We start from the raw sequence: 19,790 nt of genomic DNA on the forward strand, positions 1-19,790 counted from the left end.
AGTATTTTTCTTTGAAACGCTAGTTTCATCTGGTTTTAATTTTTCTCATATCACAACAGCACATGGGGTTGAAAGAAGTTTCACATGGTTCTGCAAGGTATTACCTGTTCTACCTGGTTTTGGTGCAGTGGGTCTCCACTGCTCCAAGCATTCCATGATGTACAAACTTATGCATTTAATGGCACAAGAAAAACCTCCCTTCTTGTGATCTAAACTCAGTAACTCACAGTACATCTCAATATGAGAAACAACTCCTTCAACAGGGCACACCAATTTTAAAGAGGCTTTGTTACGGCTCAGGAGAGAGAGAAATAAAGCTCTTCTGGAATGTAGAAAGGTGGTGTGTAATAATTAATACATTTCATGAGTTAACACAACAGTTTTCAATGATAAAAAGGGCAAGACCTTTCAGTCTCTGTAAGATGGCTCATTCAGAATGATCCCTCCAGAAACGGGGACTAAATAACACATCTCTTCAATGCTGAAGTACCGGGTTGGGGCAGGAGAATTGTGCCACCTCACGGCTCACCTACTGCACTATCATGGCAGACCTGACGTCTCGGGACGCATCCAGTGCAGGACAGCAGCTCCTCCCTTCCCACGCTCCCATCAGCTTTCCTCCTCACCATATATTCCCCCAGACCAACTCCTGATTCGATTGCCAGCAGCACCGTTACACAAAACCCCAACTCTTGTCTCTGATTTTAGAGGTATCCCTCAGACTAAAGTGTTGTGCTATTCAACAAATGAACCTCCTCTTCTGTTTCCTCTCTCTCCTCAGCTATGGGTTTCAGTTGAACATTATTGAGGCGGGGTCTTGGTTTGCCGTCTGGGCCATATGACGGAGGATATCTTTTTTTGTTATAATGCCAAGGAGGCGCCTGAAAAGGATAAATGGAAGATCTGTATTAATGCAAGCAGGAAAATAACAAGAACAAAGCTGTAGCCAAGTACTTTTTGTTGACAGGAATAGAGCAAAAGTGAACAGCCTGACTTTGTTATTTAAACAAAAACATTTTATTAATCAAAATACTGAGGAACCAACGGTTTGTTAAAAGACAACAATGCTGAGACACCATATCAGATGGTCTCTGACAGCTGTAGTCCATTTTAATGACATACCAGTAATACAAGTAGAGCCCATGACAATTTCTATTTAATTTTTTGTTTCTATGAAAATGAAATTTTGATTAGCATATGCCAACAAAAAAGTAACAAAGAGGGGCAAAGAAAAAAGAGACATGAAAAAGAAGTGATACTGATCCCATCTCATGGCTAGCCAACCTAGCCATCACAAGTGATATACTGCTTGATGGCCCAGAATCCTAAGAGCAAATTGAATTCCCCTTCCCTCTGTTTTTAAATTGTAAGGATCCTCCCAGTCTGATGCGCTGGCTCAGGCTGAACGTATTCATAGGAGCACATGGTATTAGCCATGAATCTTTTTGTGAAATAAACAATAGTTAACTAGATTTGGAGTTCACAGCTTCAGAAAATATATTGTGAATAATAAAAGGAAATTCTGATTTTCAAATTTAGGTACTGTGCTCTTATGATAAAGTCTTCATGGTTTTAAAAAAATGTAACACTGTGAGATATGAAAAAGGGTGAGACCGTCCAAAAGGATAATATCACAGGAGAAGCAAAGAGCAGAATGAATGAGCTGCTACCCTTGTTATTCTGGTTAGTACATTTTGTTTTGTCTTATTAAAGGACGCATGAAATACTTGTGAAATATTAGCATGAAACGAGAACATAATTAGCATAAGCAGCTAAACCTGGTGGGTATGTTTAATAGAGATGTAACCAGCAACCCATGTCCAAATTAAGACAAAATCTTACCCTCTATCTAAGGTTAGTTCACAACATCACAATTAAAACAGTATCTAGATTCTGAAATTATTTTTAACAGTAGTATGCCACTTAGTGGCTTGGGATGTCACTGAACATTTTATAATGGACTACACTCGTTGCTGTAGGTAACAGCAGCAGAATCACAAGACAATGTAAAATCACAGAATTTCACTAAAAATAAGAATACTTTTTAAAAAAACATGTTGCTAAATGTAAGACCTAATGTTGCAGTACATTAACAACATGCTTGGCTTTACTTCTCAAGAGATGTGATACTTACTTTGCTATTTAACAGCTATTTAAAGGTGTCAAGGTCAGAAAAATTCACATATATGAAACTCTTAATTTGCATTAGGCAGGGAAAAGTATTCCCAGCTGCATCCTTTCCCACCTGGGGAAATCAGCACAACAACTAGATGGATCTCTGTAATCTCAAAACCAATAATATCAGAAATCTATTGTTTACTTTCCTTTCACGTTGTGACTAACAAGTCGTACATTCCAACAGCTTCATTTCTACAAAAGAATTTTGTACATATTGTTTTATGGTTTTAATACAAATTTTTAGCATAACATTATTTCATTGTTCAGCTGATGTCATAAAGGCCCTGAACAGTTCACAAGTTTCATGCTTCCTGACTTCTAGGGTGTCTAATTATGAGATCTGATATATCTAATCACCAAGGGTTCGACGTGCTGCTTTAGTTGCTCGAGATGCTCTAATATGTTCTTCTTTGTGATGATCCCCAAGACAATCCTGAAACAGATCATGTTATGCTAATAACTGTGTGTGAAATCAAATAAAAAGTTCTAATCATAATGAAAAAGGATCAGAGGAAAGCAAAACAACAACAAAAACCCAAGGGGGGGAAGGAATGGTTGCAGGAAAGTTAATGAGATAATTAAATGACTAATGAGGTAATTAAATGAAAAATGATTTGAAAGTCAGTAGCCTTTCCCAGATGTTGCCTTTTCTTTTTCTCCCAAAATTCTGAACACAATTCAATCTTCAAACACCCTAGAGCATGTTTCTCCTATCAAGTATACATCAGGGAGGCATACGTCATCCCTTTTCCCAAAATTCACATATCTTATTGTTTTAGAGGCACTGAAACTAAAATCTGCTCCACTGCATTTGTCAATAGTTATTTCTCTTCACACATACAGATAATTATTCACATTTTAAGAAGCCACAGTAGATGAACCAAGCAAAAACTACGAAGTCATCGCAGTTGAGGTTTGAAGCTGCGCTATACGGCAGGGTTTTCAGGCGTCCCTAGAAATGGACACATTCAGAAAGATTTGTCATTCATGACAGAGCATATCATTCATGCTCTCATCACAAGCAGCTCCCTAGAGTGGTTATTCTGGTATAAATCAGGAAGCATGAGGCTGAGTTTTTATATATCTTTACACTTGTTATCAGCATTGATTTCTGCACAGCTCTTATTCCGATCTGGATTGGAACCCATAAGCTGATACGTGTATTTATGTGGGTAGAGATTAGTCCTTGGCTATATGCCATGGCCAAATACCACTGGTACTAGTATTTACTATCTGATCTTCTTGTAATGGACAGTGTGCTTGTGCAATATCACATTTGTAAATTGTTAAATTTGTTAATTGTTAAAGCCGTCCAGACTTGCTCATACTTTATCATAAAATAGTTCAAAATTTATAGTACAATTTTTGTCAAAACTTTTCTTAAGAGTTGACTTTTAAGATCAATGTCAATGTTTGAGAATTCAACCACAATAGAAACTAAGTTTTAAAAAAAATCACAGTAAATATTCTTCATTGAAGTTTTATCAATTCATTTCCAAAATAAGAATTGCATACTTGCACTGACGTCAGATCACAATGTCCTTTACCCATAACAGAAAGATTTAAAAAGTAATTTATGCTTCTGAAAACATCTTCTTGCCATTCAATGCAGGGATGCATCGAAGAAAAAGAAAAGCAGAACATTTAAAATCACTTTAAGATACAGCTGAAAAAATAAACTCAAAAACCAATTCAATATTCAAATATTTGCCACTTGTAGCAGAGACCTTTTGCCCACAACAAACCAAGAAAATCCCATCCATGTTTCAGGTTTCTTGGGGTTTGTCCCACGGACATTGATCCTAAGTAATGTGAATTAGCAGGCGGTATTTCACTCCCATGTGCCTTAAAAGACACACTGAAGAGTAAGGAAGATACTGCAGTAGAAGCTGCAATGCTGTGTGTGTTTAACACAAGAGATACAGGAAAGCAGAACGTTAAAAGGAACAGCTAGACACTAAAAGAAAAAAACATATATTAAAAAAAAAAGAAAAGAAGAAGCAGCAGCTTAGAAAAGAGGCAATCATAATGAACGTTCATGTTTCCATGCCTAGGGCTGATTTGTTTAGTGGGTAATCACATGACAACTCCCTCATTTAGTAGTAGTCTCATTTACAAACTCTGAATCTGAAATTACTTCCTTGAAACACTTTGAAATGTAGAAACAAAAACTGCAGATTGAAGTTCTACAATTAGTAGCCGTTTAGTTTGTTAGTATTCAAAAACAAGAGATTGGTGGTGTAATGGCCATCACTAAACTCCACAGCAGGAGATACTGACTGAATAATCTTCTCCCTTACTTTTCATGAACTTACACATTTCTAGATGTTCAGTAGCTGATACACTGCACAGTGCCAACATGCATCTAAGAATGAGGAAATGCAGGCCCTTGGACTGTGCACCACATAACTAGATTTCTGTGAGACAAATTGTGTCTCCTCCACAGAGCCAGTTGCACATACAAACCTGAGAGCTAATTTTGAACAGAACATCCTGAAATGACTGAAATCAACTGTCTGCTTACTTGAAATATAAGGGAGAAGTAAATATTTAAGAGAGGTGCCACAGCACAGCACCTTCTTAACAAACAGTTGGGGTCCCTCAGTTGCAGTAACAAACTTGCAGGTTCAAGTACCATGATCCTGGAACATAACCTGGTCCAAATACTCTGATGCTGGAAGCAAAAATCACTGTTTCTAACAGAATGAAGAGCATTACTGCCACTTTACTCACCCATTGTGTGTGACAAGGCACTGCCTCAGACCTAGCTTCCGGAAAATATCCACCACTATTTCCATTGGTGTGTGGTCTGTCACGGTGAAAGGGCTCATATCAAGTATGCTTCTAAGCTTCAGTGGTCGAGGGCTTTCTGCTGGAAGTGATGGGGTATGCTGGGCAAAACAGACCCTGGAACTGCCAACAATCCCTTCCTGCTTCTTTCTAGCACTTTCTTTAAGAAAAAGAGGGAAGGGGTTGGAAAAAAGGCAAATAAGGAAGAATTTAGGAAATTTAGTGCAAACAGATCAAATTAATGCTACTAGACCTCAGTGTTTTTCTCTAGGTGCTGATGCTCTGTTATATGTTGTTTCGATGTGTTTGCACAGCCATTGGTTTATTCCTAAGAATTGTTTGTGCAGAGACCACAAATGCTACCTAGCACACTACTTCTCTCATTCCAATAAATAACTCTTATTTACTGTAAAGCGGTAGAAAGACTTTAAAAATAAGATGCAGGAAGCGAATAGATGGCTGTTGAAGAAACCGTCCAGAAGAAAGCCAGTCTCAATCTCAGCCATGTTATGATTCTAGTGGCTCTGAATATTGTTTGTTTGAAACCAAGAAGCTCATTTCTGAGCACCCTGCAGATGTTTCTTCCTTGTTTATAATGAATTTATTTAGGTTTTTGTGAACTGGTTCTTCTCCCTTTTCATGTTTTCATCCCCTTGGTGACAACAGCATTCACCCTGTACTGAACTTATTCAGCTCTTTTAAGCCAGTCAAAATCCAAGATTAAGCAACTTGCTCTATAGAATCTCAGCAGCTGAAATGAGTCTTACCTCTGAAAGTCTATTATTAAACAAATGTTCTGCCATTCCCCCATTTACTCTTAAGTAAATGCAAACTTAAACCAGCATAATGCCTATAATAATTTCTAAGTTTTGGTCATTCCTACACATCCCACACAGCAAAACACTCTAGTGTCCACAGTATTAAGATCACAGGCAAGAGTTTCACTCAAGTAAACAATGTTGAGTTCACAAAACTTTAAAAATTTAAAGCTGCAGGAGACTTTTGCAACTTTTTCTCAAGTGTCTTTGTTAATGTACAATCTTTCAAGTGTACCTTGTCAATGTAATATCTTACAAATGACAGGAAAAAAAGAAAATGCAGCTTACGGTACAACTTCCATCTCTGATTTAATGCACTAAATATGAGTTTTGTAACATTTTCTTACTTAATGACCTTTTTTCATTTGGTTATAATTATCCTCAAAATCCACTGAATATTTCTTGTGAGGGCACAAAGCGTTGTTACAAATATCATACAAGTTCTAACACTCACACAGAGCAAAAGGGCCCAAAGAGGCCTTGTGTGCTCATGCACTCAGAGCCAAACTTCCCTTACACAAACAAACTGGAAAACAGAAACTTTTAGTGTTTCACTTCTCTCTCCATAATACAATCTTAGTTGTTGTAACAACAGTAAGTAACATACGGTTAGAGAGATGTATGATACACATTTAAATTTAAAAATTACTTCAACACTAACCCTCGCAGAATCCTGCTGTTCTAAAATGTGAACACTCAGTTTCAAGAACATTGGTGTAGTGCCATTGGAGGAAAAGGCAAAAGCCTTGAAACAAATGAAATTACCAGACTAGATCATTCAGGCCTACTTCAGTATGTCAACTTCTGGTTTTATGACAGAGAGAACATTTTTGCTGTTTCAGAGCTTGCTAGTGAAGATAATCATATACTGCAATATAGGAACAGACAGCCTGTGTGAGGTATCTGAACCTGAAATAAGTTTACAGTGTAATTTCTTGTTTAAGTTGTAAAAGCATCAAAATTGGCATACATGATCATGTAATACTGGAAGATAATTACCTATTGCAATAGTTAGATCTCTTCTTAGAGCAAAGCCCACCAGTCTCTGTGATTCTTTTGACATAATAACTGGAAAACCATTATAGCTGGTGTCGTTGATTAAGTTTTCTATGTCTTCGACTGTCATATTATCCTGTGTCAGAACCGCTAACGGTGGGTCACTTCTTCGAGGTCTCATAACATCAGCAGCCAGGGTTGTGTGGGTAAATTCTTCCTTTGCATCCAAGAAAGGATATCCATTCAGTCGGATGTGTGCCTCATAGATGCCTTCCCTACCAAAGGCATCTCCTACCCACTTACTGGTCATGACTGCAGCCATTAGGGGAACAATATATTCCAGCCCTCCTGTTAGCTCAAAGACAATAACTACAAGGGACACGGTCATTCTTGTCACACCACCTGCAAGAAAAACAGTAGCCAAAACATTCTAGTATCAGATAATAATGAATTCAGCATTTTCTGCCTTCCTGTTGAGAACTACAAATACAACTTTGCCATTAAAGGTCATCTGACAAACATCATTCTGTACAGCACAAAGAGAAGCACACAGGAAAAATAAACACCAGACTTTTAGAGGTTAAAAAAAGAAAAGAGAATGTTATGAAAAATTCCTAGAAAGTGAGAGAATAGAGGAATTTGAGAAATATGTGTGGTTATTTCACATAAACTAAGAACAGAATGATGTATTTCTCCACACTACTCTGAGATTAGAAATACTGTGATATGCAAGGAAAACCAGAAAGAGAAGAATTTAGAAAAAGAATGGAACTAATGCAGGGAATTCACAGGTAGCAATGTAACAGCTACATTGTCCAGAGGATTAGGAATTTAATGCTGTTGCTGAATAATAAATACTAAAGAGAATTCTGACTGATGAAAAGAAATCTTTCTTAGACAATGGGAGACGACAGTGATTGTATTTCACTTTTATTAATATTTAGGTTGCATATTTCTGCCAAGGTTTCTGATGCCGTATCTTCATTTGATAAAAGAATATGATCTTTCTTTCAATGCATTCAAATGTGATTCACACTGAACTACTGTGAACCAGAACAACTTCTACAAAAACTGAATTTGTACCACAAGTTTGATTGCTGAAATGCACTTTAAGTAAAACTAAATTTCTGTGGAATCCATACTAACAGCTTTTAAGCTTAATTTCTAAGGCAATGAAGTTATAAGCTAGGACAAGACAAGGCCTTCAAAAAACCTCTCCTAGTTCAGACATCCAAGTTAAGCCTCTTTCCATGAAGCTGATTTTCAATATTTTATAAATCAGACCTGTTAAGGATACCTCAAGCTGGACTCAAGTCATTAGACACCTTCAGAAAGTTTTGTTTGTATTATTAATTTCAAGAACACCTTTTGCATTTCATATAGACTTGGCAGCTTTTCATGTCCCCTCCTTGTAATCATTTCAACAGTACTTGACTCTGCAAATCCTCTACTACATTTCAAGAAACAGATTTTTCTGATGGATATAGTAATGCCACCTCTTGATACCAAAAAAAAAAAAAAAGAGAGAGAAGCTAAACAGTATTATTGATGAGAAACAGGAGAATTTAAATTTAAGTTTTACATATTAGTCCTCAGACCACAAGGTTCTGACAGTCTCATGTAGAGACCTGAATGCACTATTCTGAAAGGAGAGAAGTTCATATGAGAAGGTGTTCCAAAACTGCACACATTTGTATTTCCTTTAAATTTTAAATCATTGTTTTGGCAACATACAAGAAATCAGATACTTACTTACTTTTTAAATATTTTTATTTACCTAAGCATGCAGCAGCTCCAACCATGGCATAAAGACCAGGTGTAATACAGTCAGCTCCAACTTCACACCACTCCTTGAAAATGAACCAGTCATGATGGTAGTAAGCCAGCTGCTCCACAGCAATTCCAACAATCCTTCCAGCTATTGCTCCAATTGCCATACTAGGTATGAACAGCCCAGATGGAACCTGCAACAAACCCAGAAAACCTGCTGTCATGCTGATGGGAACATACACAATGCATTGCTATACAAGTAAATCATTGCTTTTTCTGAAAAGAGATGAGAATGCTCAAATTGTCAGAACCATATAAACTGATCCTGCAAAGTTAGCAAAACACAATACTATTGATACCTCTGATTAACATGGTTAGCTGAATCCATTTTGTGAGCATATTTGTTATGTTATACTGTATTTAATAGCAAATCTGTCATCAATACAGGACCACAAACTAGACTTTCAGTGCCAGCAACACAACTCTTAACCATATGTGTGTCCAATCTCAGCTACGCTACTACTACTGAAAAGTCTTTATTACCTCATGTTCATCTGAGTCAACATTCACTTATTAAACAAGTTTTGCACATCAGACTGCTTTCCCAGACTGCTTCCTGACACAGCTATAAATTAGATGGCCCACTATACAGGTTATTTTAAAAGCAGCTTTGCTTACTATATTGCAGTTTCCCATACAAGGGACCATATATAGAATGCTAAATATGCTGTGAGAGAAAAAAGCAGGACAACTCCCATTGCAAAAAGAAGATAACACATTACTGTAAAATCAGTTCCTACTGTAGTTTTAGTTATTTAAACTGTTTTTTCTGTTATTAATTAAAACCTGAAAAGGCCACATAGTCACCAACATGGCTTAGTAAAATATTATTGCAACTCTGCTTCATCAGCAACTCCAATTTCCTTTCAGGTAGTTTTAGAGACAGGTAAGGTCTCCCCTTAGCCTCATTTTTCTCCACATAATAAGACCAGGGAACTTGAGTGGCTGCTTCACTTGGAAATTCTAAAATCATCCTTGCTGCTGAATCAGGCCCATGTAAACAGTGATCCATCTACACGGTTACTGCTCTCTGTTATAGTTAGCACATGCTTCTGTTCAGCTGAACAAAGGGCTAGTTTGAATTTAATTAGACTTAATACTGTTTCCTACAAGACTGGCTTACTAATTAACAGGAAGAAGACTTTTTTTGTTTGTTTGCTTAAAGAACTACACATAAAAAAATCTACAAAGTTGCTAGCTTTGAAAGATGGAAAATGACAAAGGCAATAATTAAATAATCACTGCATTCACACTTACCTTGATACCAAAGGTGAAGACTGTCATGATTATTTTAAATATGAGTGCTAAACACAATTGCCATATAGCTGAATAGACTCCAGTGCCTGCTGGACGATCAGGAATATCATCTACTATTTTGCTTGCATTCATATCATTTCTGTAGTCACAGAGGGAGGAGGATTCTAATGGCCCACAGTCTGTGAAGAGCTCTTTGATAAGCTCACTAGTGTTTAGCCTTGTGTATGGATTAGGGAAGGCAATGACAGCTGTTATTGCTGCAACAATAATAACCTCCAGGACAGGGTACTTCCCAAATTTTGTAGATTTGCGTCGACGACACCATGCAATGTTTGCTCGGATGAAAAATGCTCCCCAGAGCCCACCAAATACTCCCAGAAGAATGAAAGGAAGAAGTTCAAAAAGGTACCAAGGAGTGTGGTATTCCACATAAAAAAGAACTAGGCGGCTATTTCCAAAAGGATTGATGGACCTTAAAACAAATGCAGCTACTAAAGCAGCAAAAAACGATCTCCATAATGTTTTCAGTGGGAAATAGTAACTGACCTGCAAAAGGCAACACATGACACTTATTAGTGATTACACTAAAAATCCTGGAAAGACCATTTTATGCAGGTGTTACAAGAATGCTGCTTACATAGTGTAAGCTGAACATTATCACTACCATTCACTGGGACCACTGGAGCGCCATACTACATTTTTTAAAAGCTCTACAACAATTCATACCTCTATCAGTTTTAAAGTCAGTACTGGAGCACTGTTGAAACCACTGCTGGTTTAAGACTCTTGGGAAACAATGCATAGTAATTAATGTTTAAAAGCTTCTCTGTTTATAAGAATCTCTTTCTAGCATTGATAAGAACCAGGCTGTGTACTAGTTGCTCTCTCAAATTTCCTGCAAATAGAGTGTCATCTCCATTCAAGCTACATTGAAAAGTTTCTAGCAGATGTGTTACTTTTATGAAGTATAATTAAAACATTAACAAATATGTAAATTCCTCAAAAGAGAACAAGCAATTTCATACTAAAGCCCACACAGCCTGACTTGAATTGCAAGCAAGTTTTCTTCTGAGCTTTTTTGGAATTTTTTTGACAACAAAGGAATTCTTCAAAATCCCCCACTGAAACAGAAAATTATAATTGACAGAATATTTTACTTACATTTTTAATTCAGAGACTTTTAGATTTTCTGCTTTCTTTAAAAATGCTAATGATCTATATAACATTCTTATGAAGTTTGAAAACAGCTAATGTAAACTAATTTAATATGAAACATTTCTTGAAGAATTAAGTTTGGTTGCCTAGGAGGTCAGTTTTATACCATATTTGCCTTTTTAATGATTCAGTAGCGTTTAGTGTCTGAAACTTTTATGAAAAAGTTTAAAAACTTGCTTCAACTGTTGAACAGGTTTCTAAAACCTTTTTCAAAATGAAAAAAAAAAACAATTTTATTTTTTTTAGAATACAATCCTAGAGTAAAAATCTGCTGTTAATCTCTAGGTGTAGGTAAATTGTAATTATTGACTGGCTCAGCCCCTCTCCACAAATATATATATGAGAACAAAATAAAGCTGACATTCCAAACAAAAAAGTTAGCTAGTAAGAGGATTCTTGACTTTAAAATGTTGGTCCAAACATAATTGCCTTCTTAGGAAAGACTCTGTAGCTTAAAAGGAGTCTGAGGTTATTCATACTAAAAGAGATTTTTTTAACCTATCTATCCTTCAGTGCCATTTCTTGACTCACCTCCTCCAGACTGAAAAGGACTCCACCAATGGGGGCACCAAAGGCTACAGATACCCCTGCTGCTGAGGCAGCTGACAACACCTGGGAGAAAAAACCCACAACTATGAGCATTTTTTTTGCAGTCTGTGATATGCTTTAAACATGAAGAACAGCATCTCATTACAGTGATCAGTTTCTTCTGCGTTTCTATCAAGAACATACAGACCTGCTAACAGAAAAGCAACAAGTGCGTCCATCAGAATGCTCTTAAGACAGGGCCTCAGCAGCCACTGACCAGGTACCAGCCATGAGGAAGCCAAGTTGTAGCACCCCACAGTTCAAGAAGGATGGGAAGTTCCTTGAATGTGTCCAGAACAGGGCAACAAAACTGGTAAAAGGACTGGAAGGAATGCCCTATAAAGAGCAGATAAGGACTTTGGGCTTGTCTAGTTTGGAGAGAAGGAGGCTGAGGGGTGACCTCATTGCTATCTACAGCTTCCCGTGGCTGGGATGTGGAGAGGGAGATCTTTCTGGTATCCAGTAACAGGACATGGAGGAATGGTCCAAGATGCACCAGGGGAGGTTTAGACTGGATATTGGGAAGCATTTCTTTACTGTAGGGGTGGTCAAACATTGGAACAGGATTCCAAGAAAGGTGGTCAATGCCCCAAAGCAGTCAGTGTTTAAGAAGCACTTGGACAATGCCCTTCACAGCAGGCTTTATCTTTTGGGCAGCCACCCCCACACGGGTCAGGCAGTTGGACTAAATGATTGCTGTAGGTCCCTTCCAACCAAAATATGTGTGTGGTGGAGAAGTCCATCAATCGTAAACATTAAAGGGACACAAATTGCCAACAGACTGCAAAACTTTTCTGCCAGTCCTGGAGAATGGTGCTCAGTAGTCTTCAAGCAAAAATTTACAGAAAGAACTGAGGTGTAGTGAGATGAAGGGAGAGATCAGGAGGAACTGAAGCAGCAGCTGGTCCTACAGCATCATGGATGAATTATGTTTAATACTGGAAGATGATTCAAGTGCATGCTAATTGTAACAACACTGGACAAATTCCCTGCAATAACACTAACCCTCAGGTAGTAGCCCTTACACACCTGTGGAAAAACACAGAGAAACTCCAAGAGTTATCGTTCCAGGATGAGCAGCACAAGTAACTTATTAAATGATTTAAGAATAGGCAGCTTTGAAATACGAAGTGAGCCCTACTTCTGCATGTTCTGCAGTCTCCTTCCAGCACACCGAAGTTGTACCTGTGAATTGAAGTACAGCTGGGAGGACACCCTTTTTTATTTTTTAACACAAGTTTTTATTGAATGAGTAAGAATGTTAAAACTTGCTACTCTGACTTGACCTCATTAGCATGGCGCTCACTATTGTTTTTACATGACATGGTTATAGTAATTAGGGAGTTCTGCAGGGGTAGCTTTTGTGAGCAAACACCACAGACTGCCCCTATGTCCAACAGAGCCAGTTCAGCCAGCTCCAAAACAGGCTTCCCGCTGCCCAAAGCTGAGCTAATCAGCGATGCTGGTGGTGTCTCTGTGATAAGATAATTTAGAAAGGGCAAAAAACACTGCACAGCAGCTATGGGAAAAACGAAAGAGAAATAGCCTTGCAGACACTGAGGGGGGCGGTGGAGGAAGCATTCTAGGTCTGGGAACAGAGATTCCCCTGCAGCCAGTAAAGACGACCATGGTGACATAGACTATACCTCTGAAGCCCAGGAAGGACCACTGCAGAGCAGATCTCCACCCTGCAGCCTGTGGAGGACCCCACAATGGAGCAGGTGGATGTGGCCTGAATGAAGATGCAGCCTGTGGAGGACCCAAGCCAGAGCAGGGTCCTGGCAGGAGCCATGGCATATGAAGAGGAACCTATGAAGGAACATGTTTTCTGGCAGGAATCAGAGCCTGTGGGAGATCCATGCTGGGGCAGTCAGTCCATTTGTAAAAGACTGCACCTTGTGCAAAAGTCATATGCTGAAGCAGTTTCTGAAGGACTGTCTCCCATGGGTGAAACCCCACACTGGAGCAGGAGAGAAGCATAAGGAGGAAAAAGCAGCAGAGACAAAGTGTTACAAACTGACTGCAACCCCCTAAACCTCATCCCCTTGTGCTGCTTTGAGATAGAATAGTCTGAAGTGGAGCCTGGGAAGAAGGGAAAGGGGGCAAGATGTTTTTAGTTTTGTTTTCATTTCTCACTATCCAACTCTGCTATTCATTGGCAATAAGATAATCTTCCTCCAGTCTAGTCTGTTTGGCTTGTGATGGTAATTGGTGAGTGATCTCCCTGTCTTTATCTTGACCTATGAACTTTTCATCTTATTTTCTCTTGCTGTCTTGAGGAGGAGGGTGAAAGAGCAGCTTGGTGGGCACCAATGCTAATGCGCCACATTCTTATTAACAACAACAAATTGAAATAGAGCAGAAGGAAATTAAGTAAAATCAAATGGCCTCTGAGGTGGAAGAAACAGAAAATTACTCTGTCATGGAAACAATTTACCTTGGAGAATACTAGGAACAATAAAGTGCTCTTAACACAATAACTAACTACTGATAATGCAAGCCTTAACACTGTCTCAAGAACATATATTTTAAACAAATAATTGTAAAATGTATGGATATTCAATACATTTTAGAAACGCTTTTACAAGAACTTACCTCTCTTTTTTTAGCTTCATTTGTGCTGTACTTTGGGAAGAGGTAGGAAAAAATATTCCCACAGCAGCAGGCAACATGTACCAAGGGACCTTCTTTTCCTAAACTCAAACCTGATGCGACAGCCAAGACTAAAGTAATTGTTTTTATCATCAAAGTCCACTTCCCCAAGTAACCTCTTATGATGAAGCCACTCAAAATAGTTTTTATCTAGGAGAAACAAAAAACAATCTCTGTATTGTATTCTGCTTTCTTGAGAACATAATATTTTATAACTTTTGTTGCATAACTTCAAGAATAGCCTTTGGACATGACTAACTTTATCACACTTCAAAACATGTATTGTTCAGATTGCTACACTGAGTCCATTTGGTTGCCAGAGGCTTGCCATTTGGAACTTACTCTAAAAGACTGAACAACAACATTATCAACTACGTTTAGTGGAAAATTAATCTCCAGTAGCTTCTAAGATTGCATTCATTGGTTTATGATGTAAATTATTAAGTGGAAGTCATAAAACTCCTGAAGGAAAAGTACACCTGCAAAAGCTATGGTCATGGTCACCTACTATAGCAGTAGTGCATTTAAGCAGTTTTACCCCTCTCTGCTTTCTCCTTTCTGCATCAAAATGTAACAGTAGATACCTTGACATAAAGGTGGAAAAGATTAGCCTTTTTCCACTAGAAAAGATGTGCCACTTGCCTAAGATATTATTTTGCCTTACAGTGTCATATTACTATCCTGGAAGACATGCCCCTGTGTAGGACACAGTATAGTTCTCAGAGGAAAGGAGGATATGTACAGAAAACACTGGGCAGTTGTGTATAGAAAGTAAAGGTTAGCTAAAATTGGAAACCAAGTTAGGATGAAATCTCTTCTGGAACAATGGCAAAGAACTGATCTGGCTTATTCAGAGGCAGAGCTTGTCCTTCAACTTACACAATACACATATATAAAGAAATATTTACAGTGACTGGAGAACTGAGAGTGACCATGCTCTGATGTCAGATTTTTCCCTCCAGTTCTGTGCACAGCAGAGGACAGCAATTGTAACAACAATGAGGTTTTGAGGATACTACACGTTTTACTTTGTGACTGTCTGACTGTTTGTGCTAGTTAAGGCTATTGCAGTCAGTACAACAAAAGATCAATTGCTGTACCAAAGGTCCCCAAATTCTGTCCATGAACCACTGCTCTCTTGTCACTGTGGGGAGGGTGGAGACTAGGAGAAGGTCTGGAAATCATTCTTCAGAATTTTCTTAAGCTATGTGCTCCTTAGGAGACATTCTGAAATTTGGAGTAATTTTCTCAGCAACAATTGGTACTATTACATTATTTCATTTTGAATACTTGTGTTACTGTATTTTATCAAAGCTACAGGGCACTTTCTCTTGCCTCCCCCCCCCAACCCTGTAAAGCAGCAGGAATTTCCACATTAATATGAAACATCTACAATGTATCTATTACTTAGACCTCACCTCAGGTATCCCTGAGCCACAGGCATAGGGAGCAAATACCTTCACCAGAGAAACTGCTAAGAAGGCAAAGCTCAAAGCCCAGAAAATGTACATTATGTAGTTCATTATGTATGAACCTGGACCCTAGAAACAAAAACAAACAAAAAAAAGCTAGAATATAGATTACAGGTAGGAGCAAAATCACCATTTAAAGTAACCCAGAAGTCTTCTTGCTGTGCAAGTACACTTAGTACACATTTTGAGGGACAGCAATTATTACTCATCAAGAAAGAGATGAGTTTTGTTTGAAAAGCATAAAGTCATGACACCCACACATGAGCAAAAACAGGGTTATACAAGGCAGGAAGTGTTCTAACACTTTATCTTGAAAAATAAACACAGCACAGCTATTTTTAATAGCTATTAACTGCCAAAATGGATTGAATACTGAACAAATCTCTATTTAAAAACTTTGTGGTAGAACAAATAAATCTATTCTTCGCTATCGAAGGATTCCACAGGTTTCATTTTTTTTAAATGTATAGCTATGATCAAGAACATAGATTCCTGTATTATTAACAGTTCTATATTGTCATAACTTACACTTTACACCTGCAACAGTCCAAGTCCCTCTGCAGTGCACGAAATGCACATTTACTACTATATAACCTATTAATAAATTCAAATGCTGAAGAAGTGGAGCAGACTATGCAACCCAAATCTATGTTTAGTACCCTAACCTTAAACCCATTGTTTTCTTTCCATATTCTGTTGAGCAAGACCATCAGAAAAAAGGATATATACTTACTTCTGCTTGTCCAATTATTAGTTCTGCCCATGTTTTCCACTGTGGACATTTATCCCTCTCCTCAAATGTTGTCTCATTTGAACCCCAGCAACACTGCTCATGGTTAAACCACAAAGCACTAAGGCAAATGCCTTCCTTTAAGTCAGTCATCCAGTCAGCAGCAATGTCAATTAATCCTGCCAATGCCCCTGTTGTAGAAACAGTTTTGTGTTAATATTCTGTTAAAGGAGGAAGACAAGCAGCTAAAACGAAGCAATGTGTGGTATTAATTGATACAAATAAAAATGACAGAAATCCTAAAAAAAACCCCAAAACCTACTGATTTCCAGTAATATTAAAATATTACTGATTTCCAGTAGTATGTCCTATTCACAGTATAGTAAGATTACTATTTAATGAAGAATCTAGTACCTTGTATATTTCCCAAGACAATTTTTTTTTGTTTACTGAGCCACAGCTCTCCAACAGCCCACTGAAACTAAGACCTAAGAATCAGAAGAGGACTGACACATTTTGTGGTGAAAGAGACAATAGATCTTCCGACAAAACTACCTTCCAACAGTACTTCAGAACATTAAAAAACTCCACCAAATAAACTCTGATGATATTAATGTGATCCATTATTCTGCAACATGGTAAGCATGTAAAATTCCTACTGTAGGTAACTAACACTATAGATACTGAGCAGTTCACAAACTCAAAGCTTAAGAGGCATCCTGTATTGTAACTATTTCCTGAAGAGTCCTCAAGTAGTAGGCATTACTCCCAAAATTGCTTCAAAGTTGTTTTTTTTTTTAATAGTTTAAGATCCTTTTTACTTCACAATAGCAGAACTGTTTTTCATGGCAGCATTATACTGAAAAACTACTTTCAACATCTGTATTTTTGTGAACATGTACAACTGTTAATTAGTTATAATTTGGTATTTTTAAAGTATTAATCACTTCTAGAAACAGCTGTCTAGAGATAGCTAGAATTTACTGTTGTAAATTGGTAGCAGAGAATTACCTCTCATTTACTAATTTACATTTACTGATCTTGGCAGATCCTCCATTTGAGATCCTGGGCCAAATTCAAAGGCAATACTTCAGGAGAACAAAATTTTAACAACATTAATTGAAACACATAAGCATAAGACCTCCCCATCTGAAATCAAGGTTGTACCATTTAAGATTCACTAGACACATACAACAGAAAGCAACTAAAACTGAAAAAAACCCAAGAATGTTCACGGTCAGAGTTTGCTCCCTTTGCTGCTCAGAAATATAGTAAAGGAATTTCAATATACATAGCAGTTTGGCATGTGTACGTGTGTGTGTGGAAACAACACTTAAATTACTACAAGCAATTTCCGGTAATTATATACTCCCAGTTTGTACATTCAGAGGTGTATAAACAAGCCGCAAACTCTGCATATATATTAATTTATATGTGATTTGTAAAAGTGATTAAGTAGCAATTACATAGTTACCATGCCTTTTTAATAGGCATAGCCATACTCTGCAGCTAAACCAATTTTCCTAGCATTCAATCAAAGACTTGTTTGAAATACTTTTTTGGAAAAACTGTGCACAGTGTTTGTGACTTCTCACTCCTGCACATTTTGGTCTCACTGTGCACATTTTGGTCACTCCAGACTACACTGACAGAAAGCAGCACTGTGTGACAGGTGGGCCACAAACTGTCAAGATGACTTTTGCTGTAAAACTCATTCTAGAACACCTTAAAAAGAAAAGAAAGAGTCGAAGCAGAAGCCAATATACTGTGTCTGTTAAAGCTAGTATTTTGTGTGTAACAACCTCCAGGAACATATGAAATCAACATGCAGCTAGACTTTGCTCACATATAACACATTTTACAAGGAAGTGTGTTTACCAAAACTACACATGTATCAGCTTTTTGGTCCATATGAAATAAGCTAAAGGGTCCAGTACAGTTACTAGCAAAAACCAAACCAAACCAACAAAACCCCTCCCCCAACCAAAACAAATGCATAGAACTGAACCAATTAATACACTTTCACAAGAAATCCTACATGGAAACCCCAGCATTCAATAGAAACAGAAAACACCATTCTCAACGACAGCATTAAATAATATTGGTAGTTTAGTAGGTGGAAGATCAGTAACCTTGGACAACTCCCACTAAATTCTGTGTGGAGCTGGTTTTCCATTTAATTAGGAAAACCTCCCCTCGATGTGCTAAAGCCTGTAAATAGAGGTAAGTCAACCTTTTCCTTCCCTCATGGAATTATGGCAGTAATCTGAACCAGCTCTTGTCCAGATTGGTAGATACTGCATGAATGAAAAGCACAGTAACTACACTTACCTGATGCCAAACCAGTCAGTGTGACTACTAGCCATCCTGACCACGCATCATACAAACTTTTTGTCATCTCCCATGCTGATTCTTTCTTCTTGCTGTTAATCTGCAAAGAGAAATTGTATGTGTGCTTGCATGTCTCATGCTGTAAAAGAAGGCAGAAAATATGCGCAACAAACAAAAAGGGAAAAAACAAAACAGAACAAACCACAAACCAAGAAAGTACAATACTACACACAGAAATATAGAAAAATGTACCATCCCTAAAGCAAATAAATACCACACAGAATCACATAATGCTGGGTATTTGAAAGGACCTTTGAAGATCATATAGTCCAACCCCCGTGCTAAAGCAGGATCACATACAGTTTTCCCTCTCTATTTCTGATTTTAAAAAGTTGTTTCTACTGAAGCATGCCTTTCAAAATCACCATGAACTAGCACTCATTCTGTCTTCCTTCCACATCTTTGATTACATGGCCCAATACTTTCCTACCATTTAGGACATATTTATAGATTTCACAATAGGGCTATTAACTCTGAACTGTGTTGTCTGACTCTTCCAGTCTCAGACATTTAAATGAGTTAGAGCTGCGAGACTTCACTCCAGATAACCTGCTTCCAGATGTGATCTCCCTCACCAGGAAGATAGTCAGGGTTCAGAGTTCTATCCAGTGGCATATCCACTAGATACTAACTTACACATCTGCAATGTAAAGATGGCATTGTGTTAATTACTGCTTAGACATCAAGCTATGAAGTACTATATGGAAAACACCTTCCTTTTAATTAAAAGCATTCAAACAACGTGTGTGTTCTCAGATCTTTTCCTTAAAAAAAGCACTATGGTCCAATTCTGAATGGTTTGGTTTTTAAACTAGTGCAAAACTGAAAAATGAATGGCCTGAACTTTGAAAATCTTCTGAAGAGATCAATAGA

The 19,790-nt window shown here is 37.8% G+C and overlaps 1 protein-coding gene across 4 annotated transcripts in view; it reads right to left on the reverse strand.

Moving 5' to 3' along the window:
- Positions 1-722: 722 nt before the first annotated feature.
- Positions 723-19,790, reverse strand: part of CLCN3 (chloride voltage-gated channel 3) — a 47,542-nt gene continuing 28,474 nt past the window's right edge. For 2 of the 4 annotated variants that reach the window (XM_054383279.1, XM_054383281.1), the window contains exons 3-12: positions 18,858-18,957; positions 16,530-16,717; positions 15,743-15,865; positions 14,268-14,474; positions 11,616-11,696; positions 9,870-10,415; positions 8,560-8,746; positions 6,786-7,184; positions 4,912-5,128; positions 783-881 (exon numbers count right to left, since the gene is read on the reverse strand). In XM_054383279.1, the coding sequence (XP_054239254.1) occupies positions 791-881; positions 4,912-5,128; positions 6,786-7,184; positions 8,560-8,746; positions 9,870-10,415; positions 11,616-11,696; positions 14,268-14,474; positions 15,743-15,865; positions 16,530-16,717; positions 18,858-18,957 (2,139 nt within the window). In that variant the 3' untranslated portion in view covers positions 783-790. Of the gene's footprint in view, positions 882-2,535; positions 2,612-4,911; positions 5,129-6,785; positions 7,185-8,559; positions 8,747-9,869; positions 10,416-11,615; positions 11,697-14,267; positions 14,475-15,742; positions 15,866-16,529; positions 16,718-18,857; positions 18,958-19,790 lie in introns of all 4 variants that reach the window. The other 2 variants (XM_054383278.1, XM_054383280.1) reach the window with 2 other exon arrangements.

The sequence above is a fragment of the Indicator indicator genome, chromosome 8, assembly GCF_027791375.1.
Source record: "Indicator indicator isolate 239-I01 chromosome 8, UM_Iind_1.1, whole genome shotgun sequence".
NCBI classification, from domain to species: Eukaryota; Metazoa; Chordata; class Aves; order Piciformes; family Indicatoridae; genus Indicator; species Indicator indicator.